The 17,092-nt window shown below is 44.1% G+C and overlaps 1 protein-coding gene and 1 long non-coding RNA gene across 3 annotated transcripts; one reads left to right on the top strand and one right to left on the bottom strand.

Moving 5' to 3' along the window:
* Positions 1 to 8,787: 8,787 nt before the first annotated feature.
* LOC126406135 (uncharacterized) lies at positions 8,788 to 14,338 on the bottom strand. 2 transcript variants are annotated; one of them, XR_007571649.1, is made up of 3 exons: positions 13,950 to 14,338; positions 9,920 to 10,101; positions 8,788 to 9,366 (listed from the first exon to the last, which is right to left on the bottom strand). It is a non-coding gene; the product is annotated as an uncharacterized LOC126406135 (long non-coding RNA). The 2 variants fall into 2 exon arrangements; XR_007571650.1 differs by lacking the exon at positions 13,950 to 14,338 and adding an exon at positions 12,311 to 13,943.
* Positions 14,006 to 15,997, top strand: LOC126406110 (zinc finger BED domain-containing protein 4-like). The gene is made up of 2 exons (XM_050070290.1): positions 14,006 to 14,505; positions 14,814 to 15,997. Exons 1-2 carry the CDS (start codon positions 14,006 to 14,008, stop codon positions 15,295 to 15,297), a joined length of 984 nt encoding a protein of 327 aa, XP_049926247.1. The 3' UTR covers positions 15,298 to 15,997.
* Positions 15,998 to 17,092: the final 1,095 nt, after the last annotated feature.

The raw sequence follows: 17,092 nt of genomic DNA, 5'->3' as shown, positions 1-17,092 counted from the left end.
TTATGCTGATCTGTTCTGTACGACATCTATTGCACGTCTGTCCGTCCTGGAAGAGGGATCCCTCCTCAGTTGCTCTTCCTGAGGTTTCTACTGTTTTTTTTTCCCCGTTAAAGGGTTTTTTTTTGGGGAGTTTTTCCTTATCCGCTGCGAGGGTCCAAAGGACAGAGGGATGTCGTATGCTGTAAAGCCCTGTGAGGCAAATTGTGATTTCTTATATTGGGCTTTATAAATAAAATTGATTGATTGATTGATTTATGGAAACAAGTGAAAATTGTCTAAAAACAAGTTACTTTTTAGGTGATGTGTCTTAAGTGTAAAGACATTTGATTTGATTAGAAATGAGAAATGTAGACTAGCAACTAACATCTGTCATTCTCTGCGCTGTCATATGTGATGCAGCCCACATTATCACTAATGTGGAGGCCAAGTGGCCTGGGTCGGTACATGACTCACGGATGTATCGTAAGTCTAATATTATTGTGATTGCATAAATGTATAAAATAAATTTAAACTTACGCATTGACTCGAGCAGTAATTTTCTCCCACGCCGACTCCCGTTCCTTCGCTGCTGCAGTCGTGTTACTCTTCTTCCTGAAAACAGCTTCAAATTCGCTGTATGAGCACATTAAAATATCCAACTCCAGAGGAGTAAAAAATGCAGACCTTTCCTTGTCGTTTGTTGCCATGGTGAATCGTGGTATCGGGGCTCCATTGATGACGGCTTTTTAAAGTCGTGGTGCACGCGCTTAACTCAGAGTGAACAAACTCTGTGTTGATTGAACCGATTGAAATCACCTGTTCTGAAACCCGTAACATAGAGTTTCCCATCATCGGTTAGGCTCAGAGTTTGTTGAACCTCCTTTCTGAAACGGACTCCAGGGCCCTATTTCAGAAAGCAGGATTAGTGAAAAACTCTTTAGTATGTTGAGCCTCAGATGAGGGAAACTCTGAGTTTTCCGCTTCACAAAGCCAGCTCCTCCTCCGAGAACCGTCACCTTATCGTGGTGGAGGAGTTTGAGTGCCCTAATGACCCTAGGAGCTATGCTGTAGGGTTTCCCATGGCAGATTGGTTCTGGACGAAGGGTCAGACGAAGAACGGTTCAAAAGACTCGGGGGCGGGTCGTCCAATTTCTGGGGCAGAAGTCGCTGAGGTAGTGAAGCAACTCCGAGGCGGCGGAGCCCCGGGGGTTGATGAGATTCGCCCTGGATATCTCAAGGCTCTGGATGTTGTAGGGCTGTCCTGGCTGACACGCCTCTGCAACATTGCGTCGACATCAGGGGTAGTGCCTCTAGAGTGGCAGACCGGGGTGGTGGTCCCCATTTCCAAGAAAGGGGACCAGAGGGTGTGTTCCAACTACAGGGGGATCACACTTCTCAGCCTACCCGGTAAGGTCTACTCCAGGGTGCTGGAGAAGAGGGTCCGGTCGATAGTTGAACCTCAGATTGAGGAGGTGCTTAACCGGTCCGTTGTGGTGAAAAGGGGGCTTAGCCAGAAAGCGAAGCTCTCGATTTACCGGTCGATCTACATTCCAACCCTCACCTATGGTCACGAGCTCTGGGTAGTGACTGAAAGAACGAGATCACGAGTACAAGCGGCCGAAATGAGTTTCCTCCGCAGGGTGGCTGGACTCAGCCTTAGGGATAGGGTGAGGAGCTCGGACATCCGGGAGGGACTCGGAGTAGAGCCGCTGCTCCTCCACATCAAGAGGAACCAGTTGAGGTGGTTCGGGCATCCGGTAAGGATGCCTTCCGGACGCCTCCCTTGGGAGGTGTTTTGGGCATGTCCAACCAGGAGGAGACCTCGGGGCTACCCCAGGACATGCTGGAGGGATTACATCACCCGACTGGCCTGGGAACGCCTCGGGGTTCCTGCAGAAGAGCTGACGGAAGTGGCCGGGGAGAGGACTGTCTGGGCTTCTTTGCTGAGGCTGCTGCCCCCTCGACCCGGACCCGGAAAAGCGGAGGATGACGAGTACAAGTACGAGTACAAAGCCAGCTCAGCGAACCTGCTGGCTCGCAGGTTTGCTTCATCTAAGCCTGAGGCTGAGCGTGTTGCAGGTAGGACAGACATGGCGTGTCCTTTAGTGAATGAAGTTGTGGACGTTGGGGCACAGTTTATACAGAGGCTGCTGCGTAAGGAGAAGGTGATTAGAGCCCGTTTGGATGTCTTCCCGGAGGAGTGTCTGTATGAAAGATACTGTTTGACCTCACAGTCTATCATTTTTCTAACAATCTCTTCCACCAAGATATATCAAATATTACACATCGTGGATTTACATTATCATCGGAGCAAATTTTATGCATTGCCCTTTGATTCTTTGGCAGCGGCAGTTTTCTTTATAACATCAGAGACACTGAACACATCAGAGAGACAGTGGTTTGTTGGGCCGTAAGAAAAGTGACTCTGGCTCTGAAAAGACTTTTGACCGTTTTTGTGGTTTTCCCTGGACATAAATCACAATCGATTATCAAAGTATTTGCAACGGAGCATCGGTGGTGTTAAGGCCCTGACACACCAAGCCGACGGCAAAAGAACTAGCGGCTACGAAGCCGACGAAGCCGACTGTTCCGTCGTCTACGTCGCCTCACGTCGCCCTGTATCAGTACATTTGAACACGCTGCACAGACTACATCCGACGGCCAACAGGTCAACGGCCAGTTCTGCGCATGCGTGAGAGGAAATAACTCGGGAAACCGGAAGTCCGACGAATGCATGAAATATAAACAAAGAAGCTAGCGGTTGCTTAGCATTTTCACGCCACTCTCGCTCGCCACAGACGGTTTCGTGTAGCTGATAAAATGTCTGTTAAGTTGCAAATGGCACTGGCATTGTCAGCCCTTGGTCTTTTGCTTGTGGAAGAAGAGAGGAAGACGCGGAGAGTCTTTTGCTTGTGGAAGAAGAGAGGAAGACGCGGAGAGGAAAAATAAGGAGAAATCGCATGAAATGGGTGAAATCATGGATACTGCAGCGACAGGCTCAAGGGGCTTTCCCGAACCTGTGTACTGCAGCGACAGGCTCAAGGGGCTTTCCCGAACCTGTGTTGAGAGCTGGAGACAAATGAAACCTCCAATTTTAAAAATTTCGCTCAGCTCTTTCCTGTCCAGTTTCACGTGCTGATGGAACTTGTCAGTCTGATCATCCAGAGGCAGAACACTAACTACCGGGAGTGTATCTCTGTTGGGGAGCAGCTGATGATTACACTGCGCTTCTTGGCAACAGGTATGCAAGCTAAAGGTGTCACTATATTAACAGTATATAGGCTGTATAGATATAGATAGATAGATATGGCAATCAGTTTGTCTGATTTATGTTTGTCTCATACAACTTGCAAATTTTCCGGGATGCACATTTCCCTGATATAAAAACACTGAAGTAAATAAAATCCCTGAAATTGGGTGAGAATGATTGTCAAAATAATATATGCACCTTGCACTTTATATAAGATACAAGCAAGCACTGAAGCCCCACCCTCCTGATTCCAAGATGGCAGCATGTCCTTTGTCTCTGTCATGTGTCTGTTTGTTTTAGTGTTTTTTTTAGTGTTTTTTAAGGATTTTTACCTAAGGTTTTTGTGCTGACGAATGGCCAACTCTCAAAGGTCTGTGAATTGTTTTATGTTTTGTCTGCTTTGGAAGGCTGCTCTGCCTTGTACGCTCTGGCCTGCTTGTTCTGCTTGTGGATTGGTTTGCTAGCCGTGGCTTGCTCTGAGCTTTTTGGAACTGTGAGGTGTGATTGACTTTCTGCCTGGAGCTGCTGTGGCGGGGCTCGAGGTTGGTCCTGGATTACAGCAGCATACAGCAGTTTTTTATACACTGCTTTGGGGCCTGCGATCCACCTCACCCATCCTGCACTGCTTCTGAGGCCTGTTCCATCCACCCTGCTCTGCAGCCTGAAGCCTGCTTTATTACCCTGCTCTACAGCCTGCGGCCTCTCCATCCACCCTGCTTTGCAGCTTGAGGCCTTTCCATCCACCCTGCTCTGCAGCCTGAAGCCTGCTTCATTACCCTGCTCTGCAGCCTGCGGCCTCTCCATCCACCCTGCTCTCCAGCCTGAGGCCTTTCCATCCATCCTGCTCTGCAACCTGAAGCCTGCTCCATTACCCTGCTCTGCAGCCTGCGGCCTGCTTCATCACCCTGCTCTGCAGCCTGAGGCCTGCTTCATCAACCTGCTCTGCAGCCTGCTCCATCCACCCTGCTCTGCGATACACCGCTTCCTGCACGCCATTTTCTCTCCTGGGATTGAACTCTGTGCAGGTACTATGCATTCTCTCTTCATGGTCCTCATCGCTACTGTGACTCTCTTGGACTTTGGGTTAACTACCTACCATGGGGAGTGCACACCAGCTACTGTGCTTTCTCCCCCAATTACTCCAAACCCTGAAACTAATAACTTGCTCAGTGAACGAAGTGAACAAGTGCTGACCCATTCTTATATGGATCCTTTTATTTTTGCACAATGGTTATGTCTTGTTTGCACCTCTGTCTTAGAATCAAACTTCATATTGTCCGATAAGTCTCTTGTCATGTTGCATGCTAGACTACACTCTAAAACAGAAACACCTAGCAACCTTGAAATTACTAGGAAAAGATTTCTGTTGTTTATTTTACTTTTGATTTCTGGTATCCAGCCTAATCCTGGTCCTGGTACCGCTATTTGTAACACACCTGCTGAATTTAAGGATAGGACCGGGCTAGGTTTAATCCATCTGAATATTCGTAGTCTGCCTTCAAAGATTGATATGCTGCATATCTGGGCAAAATCAACTGATGCAGATGTCATTGTTCTGTCTGAAACGTGGCTTAGTAAATCTTACTCTGATAAAGCCATCTCCATTAAAGGGTATAATGTATTTAGGGCCGACCGTCCCAAGAAAGGGGGCGGGGTTGCAATTTATTGTAAATCAAAATTTAATGTAAATGTCCTGCAGTCCAAATCAATTAGTAAACAGTTTGAGTTCTTAGCCATAAATCTTGAAATTTCGAATGGGTTCTTCATCACTGTTGTGGGCTGCTATAGACCCCCATCAGCCACTGCTGAAGCGCTAACTTCTCTGAATCAGCTTTTAGCTGACCTGCACTATAATGAAATAATATTAACCGGTGATCTCAATTGGGATTGGCTAAATTCTAAATCCGATGCCTTCAAAGATTCCTGTGTTTCATTAAATCTTACACAGCTCATTGAAAGCCCCACACACCCCAATTTGAAGTGTCCTGACAAATCATCTTTAATTGACTTGTTTTTGACTAATGCTCCACACAAGTATCCTATGTCAGGTGTCTTTGCAAACGATATAAGTGACCATTGTGTGATTGCTGCAGTCAGAAATGCCAAAATTCCAAAATCCAAACCTCGTATTTTGATAAAACGTAATATGAAGGCCTTCGTTGAACAGGGGTTCTTCTATGATTTATATAATACTAACTGGGACCGTATTGAATTAATTGATGATGTAGAGACTGCATGGCAATTCTTCTCTGAGGGTTTCTCTTCCCTGCTTGATAAGCATGCTCCCTTCAGAAAATATAAGGTCAAGGGGAGGGATAATCCCTGGTTCACGTCTGACTTAGCCGATTTACTGCATAATAGAAATCTTGCCTGGGCTAAGGCCAGAAAGACTAAGTCTGAGGCAGATAAACTTATATTTAGGCAACTCAGAAATCGTTTTACCTTTCTTATCAAAAAAGCAAAGTCCAGTTTTTATCTTTCTGCAATAACGAAAAATTTAAACGACCCTAAAAATTTTTGGAAAGTGATCAAATCTATCTCAGCCACTGATAATCATTGCGAACTCCCATCCTGTATTGTTAATGATGCTACTACTGTAACTGACAGGGCTACTATACTTGATAGTTTTAATAATCATTTTTCTGCCTCTGGTTCCCTATTCTCTAGGTCTTCTTCCACGATTGCTATGCCTGCCCTTGATCTTGTGTCTTCTGCCCTAGATGTTGGTAACATGTCTCTAGGCCATATCTCTGCTGGTCAACCTTCCTTTGTTTTTAGGTTGTTCTCAGTGGAAGAGGTCCATAGAGCTCTTCTCTCTCTCGACATTTCTAAATCTGCAGGCCCAGACCACTTGGAACCATATTTTTTAAAGCTAGCTGCTGATTTTATTGCCAAACCTCTCCAATATCTTTTTAATCTTTCTATCACTACGAATTGTATTCCTGAAATTTGGAAAGTTGCTTATGTCCTTCCCCTTTTGAAAGGAGGGGACCCTACTTGTTTAAATAATTATCGACCTATCTCCAAGTTGTCCATCCTGTCGAAGGTCCTCGAAGGTCTAGTAAATGACCAGTTGAAGGATTTCCTTCATACTTACAACATTCTTTCCCCATATCAATCCGGCTTCAGGAAACAACATAGTACAACTACAGCCACCCTCAAACTCACCAATGATATAATAGATTGGCTGGATCATAAGAAATTTTGTACAGCTCTCTTTGTTGACCTTTCTAAGGCCTTCGACACAGTCGATCATTCTATTCTGAAACGACGACTGTTTGACATAGGTTTATCTGAGCAGGCCGTTGGTTGGTTTGATAATTATTTGTCAAATAGAAAACAATGTGTTTATTTTGAAGGCAGCTCATCTACTCTGCTAAATGTTTCTACCGGTGTGCCTCAGGGCTCAGTTCTGGGCCCGATTTTGTTTGTTATTTATGTAAATACATTGGGCAGAAACATCCCAAATGCCAAATTTCATTTTTATGCTGATGACACGGTTATATACTGTTGTGGCTCCACTCTTGCCGAGGCCCTTGGCAACTTACAGATTGCTTTTAACCTTGTGGAAAGTCAGCTCATTGAATTAAGACTTGTCTTAAATGCTGCCAAAACTAAACTGATGATATTTTCCAATGGCAGGGAAGTACCTGTGTCTCCTCCCAGCATTTTGTCATTACAAGGGTGTGAGATTGAACTTCTGTCCTGTTATAAGTATCTCGGCATTTTAATTGATGATCGGCTTTCTTTTAAACCACATGTAGAAAACCTGGTAAAAAAATTAAGACTGAAATTGGGATTCTTTTTCCGCCACAGATCTTGTTTTTCTTTTTCTACCAGGAAAAAGCTGGTTGCTGCCACCTTCCTCCCTGTACTTGATTATGGCGACCTCTTATATATGTATGCCCCTGCAAATTGTCTGCGTTCTTTGGACACCGTGTATCATGGTGCCTTAAGGTTTGTCACTGGATGTAAAGCCCTCACTCACCATTGCACTTTATATGCTCGAGTTGAGTGGCCATCTCTGGCAGCACGCCGCTTTATACATTGGCATATTTTTATTTATAAAGCCATCTTGGGTCTGCTCCCCCAATATTTATGTAATTATTTCTCTAAATCCCAAAGCAATTACCGCTTGCGTTCTAATGAGTTTTATGTATTAAACGTGCCCAAAGTTAATTCTGAATTTGGTAAGCACTGCTTTAAGTATGCTGCACCTGCTGCTTGGAATGCACTGCAGAAAACTCTAAAGTTAAAGGAGCTCATCAACCTTGGATCTTTGAAAACTCGTGTGAGAGAAATTGGAGCAGCTTCATACCGCACTTGTTCTTGTTTTAATGTGAATCCGGAGTTTTAGTTTTAGTTTTATTCTGTAATGTATTTTTTCTCTGTTGCTGTGTGATTTCGGTGTGTCTTATAATTGTTGCAACTTTTCTATGCTGCTGTCTTGGCCAGGCTTCCCTTGAAAAAGAGATCATTGTGTCTCAACGGGACCGACCTGGTTAAATAAAGGCAATAATAAAAATAATAATAAGGATAATGCACTTCACAAATAGTAAAATACTTACTTATTACTACTAGAAATATAATGTAGTTGATGATTTACAATTTCAAAATGTGTTTCATCTGTTTACACCAGATATGAATAGTTTTTCAGTGCCCAGACACAATTGAAGAGTGGCAGCAAGTAGCCAATGGATTCCAGGCTCAGTGGAACTTCCCAAACTGCCTAGGTGCTCTGGATGGGAAACACATCAACATTCGCCCCCCACCAGGAACTAGATCAACATTCTACAACTACAAACATACATTTCCATAGTCCTAATGGCACTGGTTGACAGCAAATACAAGTTCCTTTGTGTAGATGTTGGTTGCAATGGGCGGATTTCTGATGGCGGAATGAGGCATTTCCTTTGAAGGAGTACCTCATGAAGCCATATCCGAACCGCAGGCTATCTGTAGAGCAACGCATCTTCAATTACAGGCTGTCACGAGCTCGGAGGGTGGTAGAAAACGCTTTTGGAATCCTAGCCAATCGTTTTCGGGTCTTTCTAACCACCATTAACATTCAAGACACTGCCAAACTGGAGGACATTGTTTTGGCTTGCTGTGCTCTGCACAACTTCCTGCGGACCGAGAGCTGTGACCAGTACATGGCAGGGATCGTTGACCAGGAAGGACCAAATCATGACACTGTCCCAGGAAGATGGAGACAAGACCCTGACCTACAGCGGGCTTCCCTGCCACACACAACCAATGCTACAACACAAGCCAAGCAGCACAGGGATGAGCTATGCCGTTACTTCATGTCTGATATCGGTGCAGTGCCTTTTCAGTGGGGCAAAATATAGGAAATGTGTATGCCTATTGATTGTATGATATTGTAGTGTCTGACTGACAAGAAAACAACTTGGCTGTGTGTTTCAGGTCTATGGCTGTAGTCTAAAAATACACAATAAAGTTATTTTGCATGATACATTCTTGTCTGGAGTTCAATCTATTGAAAGTACACTCTCACAAAGTCATTGAAAGTACACTCTCTCAAAGTCAAAGTGTTTTATTACCAAATGTGCAGGACAATGAAATGCTTATAAATGTAACAGTCAACTGCATAGCACAGCATTAAAAGGAACTATTTACATCTGTTACAACTTCCACATCCAACATTACAGATTGCTAAACTGTCTGTCAGAGGTTTCTGATGCCAGGTTCTGGTCCACTGAATACTTTGAAGAGGCAGTTGTCCACATCGTGCTGGAAATATGGCAGTAAATGTGGGGGCAAGTTCTGCATTCTGTGCTCAGTGTTCTTGCAGTAGGCATGGATGGCATCATTGTTTTCTTCCTGAGAAGCTAACTTCTCCAGGGTTTGATGGTGCGTATCAAGTGAGATGACTCCTCACTGACGGACTCGTCCAGCATCTTCCTGCTGCGCTTTACCCGAGGCCTCAGAGTGCTTGACTGGCTGGAGGTGCTTGGCAGTGGGTCCTCTCTGGTGGGTGTAGGTGCGGACTCTGCTTCACAGTTGGTGGATTCTGCTAGGGGAGTGCTGGGTCTGTGTTCAGCAAAGAAGCAGGGCTCCTCTGAGGTGCTGGTCCAGTCTGAGGGTGTCTCAGAATCAGCATCAGCTGAAGGTTCCTTATAAAAACAAAAAATAAATTCACAATTGTGGAAGATAATGGGAGAGTGAAACCAAGTTAATGTATGAAAGGATACATGTGAAAAGAGGGGTACAAACTAGGGCTGCTCGATTATGCCAAAAATCATAATCACGATTATTTTGGTCAATATTGAGATCACCATAATTTAACACCATTACTTTTTGACTCTTATTATGCATCCAGGTGTTTCCCCGCAGGCTCCACTTCACTCAGCTGCCCGCTGCTTCTTCCCACTTTAATCTAAATAACAACCGGGGCTCGGTGCTCCGGTTGGATACAAACAGCTAGCTAACTCACAGCTAGCCCCGGCTCTTAACGGAGAGAGCCCCGGGGCGTTAGCCGCAGCACAGCCGTAGGGAAACACAGCAAGTTAGCCTCCGCTAGCCAGGGTGTTAGCCGCAGCACGACCGGAGGGAAACACAGCAAGTTAACCTCCGCTAGCTTCCCAGCTAGCCCCGGCTCTCCGTTGAAATGACAGAAGAAAGAAACAATGTTTTCTTTTTACTCAACAAATAAAAGGGTTCAGTTACCATGATAGTTAGGTTGGAGGAGGTTTCCTTCCTTTTTGTGTAGGGCTCCAAAAACTGCAGCCGGGTCAGTATCTACTGCTGCCTGCCAGTCTTCTGTGCTCCAACACTCCCCGAGGGTGCAAGTTTCTTGTACCGGGTATACTGGGTTCGCAGAGATTCCCACCTCTTCCTGAGCTCTTTCTCTGACAAACAAAAAGAAAGAACTTATTCATCGTGCATGAGCTAGTAAACAATTACGAACAGTTCCTGCTAAAGAGCTCAATGGCCAGAAAGACAAGCTTATTTTCAACCTCACGCCAGAGCTCCCTTTTCACCACTCGGTTGGCATAGCGTTTTGCTGTGATGTCGTACAGAGCTGGCCTCTCCTTAATCATTGTGATCAGCTGGTCTTCAGTGTCGTCGTTCCAGATGGCCATGGCGTTGTGGAAATATTCACGAAAGTTCAGATGAAATGCAGATCAAAAATAAGCCTTCTGTGTGTGCCCTCTGTACTTTATTATTTGTTTTCTTTCGTCACTTCCGTTTCTCTTCTTGTGCACTGATTCACTAAGCTGAACAGCCAATCAGAGTGATCGCTCTCACCTGAACAGCCAATCAGAGTGATCTCTCACCGACAAGCCCCGCCACTGATTCAACAGCCCTATTGACTTTGTCGTTTGCTTTCTTTCGTCATTTCCGTTTCTCTTCTCGTGGTCGTTTGCTTTCTTTCGTCATTTCCGTTTCTCTTCTCGTGCGCTGATTCACTAAGCTGAACAGCCAATCAGAGTGATCTCTTTCACCGACTAGTTCCGCCGCCGATTCAACATGCTCAATCGGCCAAAAAGCCGCTGACGCCGATGCGGAAGTGCTGACGGTGCGGGACACACCACAAAAACTAGGCGGACAGACGCTCACCGACGGCCCGACGGCTGACTGTCGGCTTGGTGTGTCAGGGCCTTTAGTGGATGGAGCGGACGCCCCGTGATCAGACGCTGATGCAGCGGCCGCAGGTTCACACCCAGCCTGCAGCCTCTCGCTGCGCATCGTTCACTCTCTCCCTCAACATTATGCTGTTTTGCCATTAGAGGCAACAAAAGCCCCAAAAATAATCTTAAAAAAGAGGAATTCCGAAGAACTGCAGGTTTATTCAGTGTTAATCAGAAATTAATCTACGTTACATGATGCAATGATTCATGAATACTTATCATATAGGCCCTATTCAAAGATTCCGCAGTGTAATTGGCTCATTTATGGGACTCAACATCCCATAATAGCTCCGTCTGAACATAAAGGACATTACGTGAATCAGAAGTCATTTCACAGCAGTTCAATTAACCTCAGCCTAATATTGACAGAATGATGAAAGTATAGGCCTAAGCAAAACTTTTACCAGTCTGTATAGCCTACAACATTTTTGTGTTTGAGTTTGAGTTGCTGCCCCATGTGTTTGGGCTCCATCAGATTACAGCTGAATAAGAGGATACAGCAAATTATATTAAAATATATGAACTCTGTGTAATGTTTCTGTATTTTCTGTAGGCTATATTACACATTAACACATCACATTACATAACATCACTTCACATTACCTATAACACACTCTGCTGTCTGTTCCCACCACACCTCACGCTGTTTAGCTGCAGCTGACGTGTTAGTTTTTTTTTTTTTTTTCATTTTGCGGTCGTTAAATCTCCAACTCAGTTGGGATGAAACAAGTGGCTTTCTGCTTTTGGCCACTGAATATCACGTTATCTGCAATCCACTGATGATGTCTTTCGGTGCTCGTCGTGAACGCGCCTCTCTCAGGCTGAACATACTCAGAGTTGATTGAACTAATGCTGATCAGCTGTTCTGGAACCAAAAACTCAGAGGCCCAATTCCAATCCGGCCCCTAAAGACTCAAGTAGGGATGCACCGAAATGAAAATTTGTGGCCGAAGCCGAAGCCGAATAATATTAAACGCTTGGCCAAATACTGAGTACCGAATACCGAATATTGTTGTTTAGTTTTTCATTAGTTTTTGCAGATGAACCCCCTCCAGATTAGTGTTGTCAGGGTACCAATATTGGGACCCACTGTGTGATATCAATGAAAATATCATGGTTCTGAGTAGTATCACGATATCACAGCGAAAATTAGGCAGATGTGCCTTTTGTCATTTATAAAAAGATAAATCACTTTTCTATAATACATCAATGATATTTCAATGGAATAAATTACTTACTGACTTATTCATACTTCAAAAACAGCATCAATCAGTGATTAACATAGGGGGGATTGAAATAAAATAAATAAATAAAATAAGAATCAACCAGCCACCCTCCTCCCCTTCATAAGTAAAGAACAGTCCCTAAAGTGCGGTGAAGTTTGTGGGCCGTGAACGGCTCGTTTCTCCTCTGACACGTCACATACCTGTGTTCGGCTGGCTCGGCTGTTCAGGTACTTCTGGGCAGTCATGAGGCCAAGAAGAGGATATTATTGGAGCCGACTTCTCCGTCGCCGGTAAGCCGATGGCCGCCGTATTTGACAGGAATACATAACTGTCTGTGATCCCCGTTCAACCCACAATCGGTGGGATTCGCCTTTGTTTCTGCTGGTGGTTGAAATCTGTAGGCTGTTGGCACAGCGTGCTGAATGATTTAAGCCTAGTTTGCTCGCTCAAAACTAATTTTAGTCGCAAATGCGAGTGCCGTGACGGGCGGATCGCCACACTACCGACATCTCACTCCACTGGTCACGGCACGCTGTTTGATTGCGTTATCAAAACACGTCGTTATTATTCCGCCTTGCTTTTAACTTAATCCACCGAATATCTAATGTAGACTTTCCACCAATCGGATCGGCTTGATCGGATCGGCCGATATTTCACATTTTTTTCAATTTTTCTGACCGGCCCTAAAGTCTTCATTCACCGATCCGATCAATGACGATCATTGTCATTTTGAAACTGCTCCTGTTGCAGCTGGCTTGTGATCTGTTTCAACTGCACTGTGACACCGTTTGCTAGTGATGCTGTTGATTCAAATTTCAAAAAACTTTATTGTCCGTCCGTCACATAGTAACAGAGCTCAAAACATAAATGCCGCAAAGACGTAAAACACTCATTCACACCGATTAAACTTTTTTTTTTAACAAACAAAGCAAAATAGACACGTCTCACTAGTTTAAATGTGTTTTTATGTCTTTGTGGCGTTTATGTTTTGAGCTCTGTCACTATGTGCTGGACAATAAAGTTTTTAGAATCCAGAATACGCCGCACGTAAAACCCTCTTGCAAACAAAGTAAACAAACATGTCGGCGGTATGGAATTTTTTTTACCGTGAACCAGAGCGATACAACAAAAGCTGTCTGCAACCTGTGTAAAGTTTTACTACATCGTGGAGGAAACTCTGCTAAAGCTTTTAACACAACGAATTAATTCGGCACTTAGAAAAAGAACACAAGGAGGAGCATGCTGATTTCAAAAAGCGGAGTGCAGAAAAGGAAAAAGAGACACCCAGGCGGCTACAGCAAACGACTTTGGACCGTGTCCAGCCGTACAACCGTGACAGCGAGAAGGCAAAGGGGGGTACAAGAAAGCTGATGGAGTTTATTGTGCTGGCCGACCTGCCATTTAATATACTAGTTGAGAACCCCGCATTCCAACGCTTGCTGGCGTACTTCGATCCGCGCTATCTCCTCCCAGGGCACTCATACTGTGGCGATACCGGACTAAACGAGCTGCACCGGGTTGTTCATTCTCACGTTGAGGGCCTTCTGAGAGAACACAGTCCCTCGATTAGTTTGACCACTGATATTTGGTCATCAGATGTGAGCCCCATGTCACTGCTTAGTTTAACCGCCCAGTGGATTGACCCAGATTTCAAACTCCGCGCGGCAGTACTACACGCCCAGGAATTCCACGGCTCACACACTGCTGCAGCGCTGGTGATGAAATACAACAACATGCTCCAGGTGTGGCAGATTCCGAGAGAGAGGGTTCATGTCGTACTGCGAGACAATGCCGCAAACATGGCAAAAGCCATGCGAGAAGGAGGACTGCCGACCTTACCGTGCATGGCACACACACTCCAGCTGGCTGTCCATGACGGGCTGCTGGCACAGCGCATGGTGTCAGACATCCTTGCTACGGGGAGACGTATCATCGGGCACTTCAAACGCTCCCCTCAAGCGTACTGTGCGTTCCACGACGTGCAGCTGCAGCTGGGCCAGGATGTCAAAAAATTCCAGCAAGACGTTGCCACCCGGTGGAACAGCAGCTATTACATGCTCCAAAGTCTGCCGCAGCAAAAACGGGCACTTGCTGCTTTTGGAGCCGAGCATGAAGTTCCTGCTTCCTTCAATTCCAACCAATGGGGTCGGATAGAAAACATCCTAAAAATCCTGGAACCATTTGAGGAGCTCACAAGGGCAATAAGCACATCCACTGCATCTGCCGCTGATGTGATCCCATCTGTGATGGCCTTAAAACGGTTCCTGAGCAGAGATTCCCCATCAGATCATGGTGTGGGCACCACAAAAGCCGAACTGCTGAGAGCTGTAACCCGGAGATTTGATGGGATTGAAAACGAGCCCCTCTACACTTTGGCTACTCTATTAGACCCAAGGTGAGGAAAAACATTTAGCCTAAAATAATCTGCAAAATATACTTAAGTTGACTTAATAAAACAATGTTATTTATTAGCCTAACACTCACATTTAGAACAGCAAACATATGTTCTGTTAATTGAATAATATCTGTTCTATCTTATATATTTGGCTTTTACACAGTAAAACAGTTTTACACAGAAAAATCCTCAGTGTCAATGTAACTAATGGACCATTTGGTTACAGTTTTATTTTAAGTTGCTCTAAAAGAACAAATGCCCAGTTAAATTAATGTGATATTTTATTTATTATTTTTGTTTTAATAAAGGTACAAGGATCGATGCTTTTCTGCAGAGCTGAAGGCACACACACGGGGGCTGCTGTTAGATCTGCTGGCTACACAGACGGGCCCTGATGAAGGACAAGAACCTGGAGACAACAACAACACAGATGAGCCAGCTGAGAAGATGCCACGACCTGGTTCCTTGTCATCGATGTTGGGTGAGATCATGCAAGAAGAAAGGCCACAGCAGGCCACTGCAGCAATGTCTCAGTTGAATCTCTACCTGTCAGAGCCAGTCATCTCTCGAGATGCTGACCCACTGGCTTACTGGAGAGCCAATCAGGATCGCTTTTCTGCCCTCACCATTGCTGCAAGAGCTTACCTGTCAGCACCCTGCACAAGTGTGGACAGTGAGCGCCTGTTCAGTGCTGCATCCAACATCCTGGATGATCGAAGAAGCAGGCTTTCAGCCAAGAAAGTTGAGATGCTCCTCTTTGTTAGAAAGAATCTGCCATTGATGCATAAATAGGCATAGGCATTTATGTAGCCTAAGTAATATAGCAGCAAGTTTAAACCTCCTTTTCTGAATTTAAAATAATGTTTGTTTTGCCTGGGAGGGGGAGCATTGTTTACATTTTATTTAGTACATATACTTGGCTGCTACTTGTTTTATTTATTTTATTTAAGTGCTCCTATACAGACATTTTATTTATTTTATTTGTTGGAAATATATGTGGCCTGGGTGCCGTGCCATATTTTCTGTTCACCTGAGTGCCATTTATGAATGTTTTGAGGGAGAATTACTGCCTTTTATTTGCACTACTGTGACTGTTTATTGGAGTTATATATACATGTATATATGAACGTTTTGAGGGAGCATTACTGCCTTCATTTGCACTACTGTTACTGTTAATTGGAGTCATATATATATATATATATGAATGTTTTGAGGGACCATTACTGCCTTCATTTGCACTACTGTGGCTGTTAATTGGAGTTATACGTTTTGAAGGAGCATTACAGCCCTCATTTGCACTACTGTTACTGTTAATTGGAGTCATAGATATATGAATGTTTTGAGGGAGCATTACTGCCTTCATTTGCACTACTGTTACTGTTAATTGGAGTCATATACTGTATATATGAATGTTTTGAGGGAGCATTACTGCCTTCATTTGCACTACTGTGACTGTAAATAATTTCATAGTTATATGAATGTTTGAGACAGATTACTGCCCTTTATTTGCAGTATACTTGAAAAGTAATTTAATTACATAAAAGTAATTTAATTACAATAAGTTAAGTTGTTGTGCCCATTATTTGTGTCTCAAATTATTTTGGTTTGTCCTGATTAAACTTGAATGCCCATTAGAGGTTATTGATGTTTAACTTTTTCATCTCAGTCAGTTCAGGACAAAAAATGTCAACAAAAATCCTTTTTATGATACTCAGTAAACTGTATAAATACGGGTAAACAAGTTATTTAAATAGACACATTTGCTTCCTCACGTGATCGGATCGGTGATTGGTGATCGGTTTTTTTAAACTCTCTGATCGGTGATCGGCCCCTAAAATCCTGATCGTGTAAAGCCTAACCGAATGTGTGTTTTTTTACAATATTCGGCCGAATATATTTGGTTACCGAATATTCAGTGCATCCCTAGACTCAAGCCCTGAACCCTCACTGACTTAACTGACGTCAGCTGTAAGTGATTGAGTGTGAGAGTCTGAAAGGGCTCCGGATGCTATAAATAGGAATGGGACAGCACTTATCCCCTTCTCCACAAAATGCTGTTGACACTGGTGGCTCTGGGCGTGATCATTTAGCGGTTATTGTCAGCACGCAAAAGGCCAATGAGGGATAGACTCCCTGATCAGTCAATCCTTATCCAAGCACTTGCGTTGCAAAATGGGCAAGAGGTAGCCTAAGCTTAAAATAATGAATTTACTGTGTTTTTACCATATGCATGTTTTTCTAAACTAGCATCAAAAGTGCTGTAAGTGATATAGTGGTTTCTATCTTATATATCTATCTATATCTATATTGTTACTGTTTGCAGATCTGCTGACCGTGTTTATTTGTTTACGTTTTTTTAACACTTCCGGTGTTCCGAGGGCAACCCCCATAGACATATATACGTAGACGCCACATCGAGCGCTGAGCCATACGTCAACGTCGCCGCCATATTGGATGTGGCAAGGCTGCGCTGTAAACTAATACAAGTAAATGGACTTAATTTCATAAAGTACCTTTCTACAAAGAAATTTACGTTAATGCCTCTCGTTTATTCATTCACACACACACTAATATACTTGGGAAACAG

The sequence above is a fragment of the Epinephelus moara genome, chromosome 18, assembly GCF_006386435.1.
Source record: "Epinephelus moara isolate mb chromosome 18, YSFRI_EMoa_1.0, whole genome shotgun sequence".
NCBI classification, from domain to species: domain Eukaryota; kingdom Metazoa; phylum Chordata; class Actinopteri; order Perciformes; family Serranidae; genus Epinephelus; species Epinephelus moara.
This window is presented reverse-complemented; position numbering and strand designations above follow the sequence as displayed.